At 52.2% G+C, this 4,567-nt stretch overlaps 1 protein-coding gene across 3 annotated transcripts in view; it reads right to left on the reverse strand.

Moving 5' to 3' along the window:
- ELF4 (E74 like ETS transcription factor 4) overlaps positions 1-4,567 on the reverse strand; it is a 49,048-nt gene that overhangs the window by 8,149 nt on the left and 36,332 nt on the right. For all 3 annotated transcript variants that reach the window (XM_017881116.1, XM_017881117.1, XM_017881118.1), the window contains 5 exons: positions 3,767-3,935; positions 3,236-3,328; positions 1,410-1,601; positions 522-605; positions 226-418 (listed from right to left, as the gene is read on the reverse strand). In XM_017881116.1, the coding sequence (XP_017736605.1) occupies positions 226-418; positions 522-605; positions 1,410-1,601; positions 3,236-3,328; positions 3,767-3,935 (731 nt within the window). The remainder of the gene's footprint in view (positions 1-225; positions 419-521; positions 606-1,409; positions 1,602-3,235; positions 3,329-3,766; positions 3,936-4,567) is intronic.

Genomic DNA, 4,567 nt, shown 5'->3' on the forward strand with positions numbered 1-4,567 from the left:
AAGAAAATAAAAGAAAAAAGGCCAGGTCAGAGATACAAGAGGACGGGGGGCTCTTCCTCCCAGAGGGGGCCTGGGGAATGGACATAGGAGCAAGCTAAGAGGAAAGTTACAAGACTCATTTCCTTATGATCAATCAGGTCTCCACAAAAGCAAGGAGGACTCCTTGGACTTAAGGAAGGACTGGTGATCCCCAGGGCAGGGGTTCTGTGTCCCAACAGCTCCTACCTTAGCGCCCGTCCCATTGTCTCATAGTTCATGTCAGGCTTGTTTTTCTGTTTCCCCCACAGCTTGGACACAGCTTTGGAGTCCACCAGTTTGAAGATGCCTTTCTCTCGCTGGGTCCACTTGATGTACTTGGGACAGGTGTTTCTGTCTTGCAGAAGCGCCAGGAGGAACTCCCACAGATAGATGGTGCTGCCTGCAGAGGGGCAGGCCATGAGGGGCAGCCTGGGCAGCTGGGGCACCCTGGCAGCAGGGAAGGGGCTCCCTCCCCACCTCACCTGAGTCCCAGCTGTCCGTACCTTTGCCGTCCTTTGATTTCTTCCTAATGGGGATGCTGGGGTCAGTGACAGGTGAGGTACTTCGGTTGCCCTTGGTCTTCCGGACTACGAGGGAAAGGTGAGTAGGATGAGGAGCAGCTTCCGAGAGAGGGCCCGGGAGCTGGCCAAGTTGGCTGTGACAAGGCCAACAAGGAGGAGGCAGGTCACCGGGGCTGGAGGCCGCAGATTGCTCTCCACAGCCATGGCCCTCAGGCCTCTGCACCCTCATTTTCAGGCCCCCAGGGTAGCACTGCAACATGGCTACAATGTGGAGAAACCGAGTGCTTGCAAATAAGTCACCTTTGTGAGAACAGAATCTGCCTAGCCTAACTTCTGATATGGAAAGGCAGCCTAAAGGCACCACTGTTGTGCAGGTAAGTGCGGTGCTGAGGTTTGGTTGCCATGCTGACAAGGCAGTATCAAGCAGCCATCGCCTGAGTAAATCAGTAACACCAGGGCTTGGGAAAGCCCAAAGTCCTCTCTCATATATGGCCTCGGCTTTATAAGCTCTGCAGAGAGAGATAAGCACCCGGCATGACTAGTCTTTTATAGGCTGAGGCCCCAGAGGTCCAGGGACTGGCCAGGGGTCCGAGCCTGGTGTCCAAACGCCGAGCCTAGGATTCAACCTATCGAGATCATTAATGTTTCTGAAAGAGTTTATGCAGATCCAGGGCAGACAGGGGCAGCATGGGAAATGTCAGGCTACGGGCAGACTAATAGATGAGGCCATGTTTTACAGAAGGGAGGCCTTTTGGTCCATCCGTGTTACGCCAGAGAGCTGGCCTCATAACACATCCATAAGCCCTGACCGCCCCCCACGCCCCGCCCATCCCCTCAGAGACACACATACACTCACTCTTCCCCACTTACTTCTCTTCTTTGATTTCCCAGTCTTCTTGGCACTTTCCTCTCTGGAGGCCTTCTCCTCCAGAGAATGCCCCTCCTGGTCACTAGTGTCACCTGCCCTGTTCAGGGCATCGGGCTCAGAGGCAGGAAACAGGTAGTTGGGCAGAGTGATGGCTGGTACAGGGTCTGAGTCTGGAAGCATTTCGGAGGTATTGACTGCAAGGAGAAAGGCCTGAGGTGGGCGGGGCCCAGGGCAGGGCTGGAGCGGGGTCTCCCAGAGCTGGAGAGATGGGTAGGTTCCAAGGGAGGGCAGGGGGGCTCTTCCCCCCGAACCCCAGACACAGGATACACCTGAAAATGCTTCATGTGGCTTGTACCACGAGGAGAGGAAACATCTGCAGAGCTGTGGGCACAAGCTGGCCCCAATCACCGCTGCCACATTTATAGCCCACTGCTGGTGGCGGGGAAGATCTAGGCGGCACCCCAGGTAAAGGGCCACCTTAATTTAGCCCTTGGCTCATTTTACAACTCAAAGGGGCCTTCGAGATCATGTAGCCCCATTCCTGTGTTTTCCTGATGAGGAAACTGAGACAGACCCAGAGAGGGGAAGTCATGTACCCAAGATCACACAGTAAGTTTGTGCCCAGTACAAATAGGCACCCATTGTTGGATCCTGGATGAATACTGGTGAGAGTCAGGACTAGAAATATCTCATATTTCAGCTTTATGGCTTGCTTTCCCTCACTGTACCATAGCACCCCTTGGGAGAAGGCAATTTGGGGGGACCCTCCTATGTATCTGCCTGAGGGGGCACTGGGAAGAGCCTGCTTTGGGGGCCCTCTGGGGAGTTAGGATCTTGGTAGGATGGGCAGGGATCACTTATTTTATTTATTTGTTTGTTTATTTATTTATTTATTTAGACAGAGTCTTGCTCTTGTCGCCCAGGCTGGAGTGCAATGGTGCGATGTTGGCTTACTGCAACCTCTGCCTCCCGGGTTCTCCTGCCTCAGCCTCCCAAGTAGCTGGGATTACAGACATGTGCCACCACACCAGGCTAATTTTTGTATTTTTAGTAGAGATGGGGTTTTGCCATGTTGGCCTGGCCAGTCTCGAACTCCTGACTTCATATTCTGCCCACCTCAGCCTCCCAAAGTGCTGGGATTACAGGTGTGAGCCACCGCGCCCGGCCCGGATCACTTATTTCTAAAAGAGCCACATGCTGCATCTCTCAGTCTTCCTGGGAGCTAAGCAAAAGAGCAGAGGGGCCTGAGAAAGGCACCCTGCCCAATATTATCCAGCCTGAAAATGGGAAAAAAAAATTTTTTTTTTTGAGATGGAGTTTCACTCTTGTCACCCAGGTTGGAGTGCAATGGCGCGATCTCGGCTCACTGTAACCTCTGCCTCCTGGGTTCAAGTGATTCTCCTGCCTCACCCTCCTGAGTAGCTAGGATTACAGGCTTGTGCCACCATGCCCAGCAAGTTTTTATATTTTTAGTAGAGATGGGGTTTCACCATGTTGGTCAGGCTGGTCCCGAACTCCTGACCTCAGGTGATCTACCCGCCTCAGCCTCCCAAAGTGCTGGGATTACAGGCGTGAGCCACTGTGCCTGGCCTGAAAATGGAAAGAAATTCTGACACATGCTACAACATGGATGGACTTTGAGGACATCGTACTAATTGAAATAAACCCGTCAGCAAAATACGAAAAGATAAAAGTCATATGTATATCGGTGGGTGTGGTGCGTGTATACCTGTGTGCACACATGCCTGAGAAACCAATACACGGATTTCATATTTTTAAATGGAATTATTTTGTTGCCTTGAGTTCAGGCACTGGGGTTCAAACTTACAGATTTGCTTCTCATCCAGGATATCGCTAGGAGACTCCATATTGAGCAAGACTTCTGCGGTTGACATGGTGTGCGAGGTGGCCTCATTGTCATCTGGTCCGGTTCCATGGTGGGAGGAGAGAAGAAAAGTTCCCTCAGGGCACAAGGCAGGGGGTACAGCTATCATCAGGGCCAGCCCGAAGAAAGGATGGTGGTAAGCATCCTTCGGGCTGACCCTGAAGTGAGTGCTAAGTGAGGGAGAAGCAGGGGACACTGACCAGAGGTACTGAGGGACAGCCAGGAAGGGCCCAGCACCCCTCCTGACCTAACTCTCCACCCCCTCAGCTGGTCTTCACTCCTCATCGTCCCACCCCATTTCCACAGACCATGAATCTACTAAGATGGTTCCCTCCTCTGTGAAGCAGCACAACTTTTTGGCTGGTGGCCTTGCCCATTCTGCACGGGGTTACTAGAAGCCATTGTGGGCTGCTGTTCCCTAAAGACACAACCCCTTTTTCTACCACACCTTCTCTGCCCAGGAAGGGAACAGACCTGTCAGCAAAAAACTGCCTTCTAGGATCTGATCCTGCGTCATGCACAAGGTCCCGTCTGTTATGATGCCATTGTGGTCGTCCAACTCCAGTCCCGAGTACAGATGCAGTAAATCAGGGTAGGGTACCTGCTCCACGATCACAGCTGGGAACACAGAGGGGTCTTCCAGCTATGGAGAAGATAGGGATGTGGTTCAAGACCCACCCAGCTCTTCCAGCAAACCCTCCCTACCAGAATCTGGCCCTCTGTGCAAGTCCTTATTCTTGGGTTCATCAGGGACTGTCCTTTGTATAGGATGACATCACTCTGGGTCCAGCCTCATTAGGTGATGCTTTCAGTGGTTTCTTGATCAACAGAGATGGGTTAGCTCTGCACCACCAGCACTTTAAGTTTTTTTTTTTTTTTTTTGAGACAGAGTCCCACTCTGTTGCCTAGGCTGGAGTGCAGTGGCATGATCTCAGCTCACTGCAACCTCCGCCTTGGGTTCAAGCGATTCTCCTACCTCAGCTTCCCGAGTAGATGAGATTACAGGCGTGTGCCACCACGTCTGGCTAATTTTTGTAGTTTTTGTAGAGACAGGGTTTCATCATGTTGGCCAGATGGTCTTGAACTCCCGACCTCAGGTGATCCACCTACTTTGGCCTCCCAAAGTGCTGAGATTATAGGCGTGAGCCACTGTGCCTGGCTCGTAGTTTTTTTGTTTGTTTGTTTTCAAGGTCTCTCAGTGGCTTACCTCTGCGTCATGCTTAGGAATGTGAGCTCTCTCCCCTGTACTAACTGTAGCTCTGTAGGATTTGGGGG

The sequence above is a fragment of the Rhinopithecus bieti genome, unplaced genomic scaffold (genome assembly GCF_001698545.2).
Source record: "Rhinopithecus bieti isolate Rb0 unplaced genomic scaffold, ASM169854v2 scaffold_13130, whole genome shotgun sequence".
Taxonomy (NCBI): domain Eukaryota; kingdom Metazoa; phylum Chordata; class Mammalia; order Primates; family Cercopithecidae; genus Rhinopithecus; species Rhinopithecus bieti.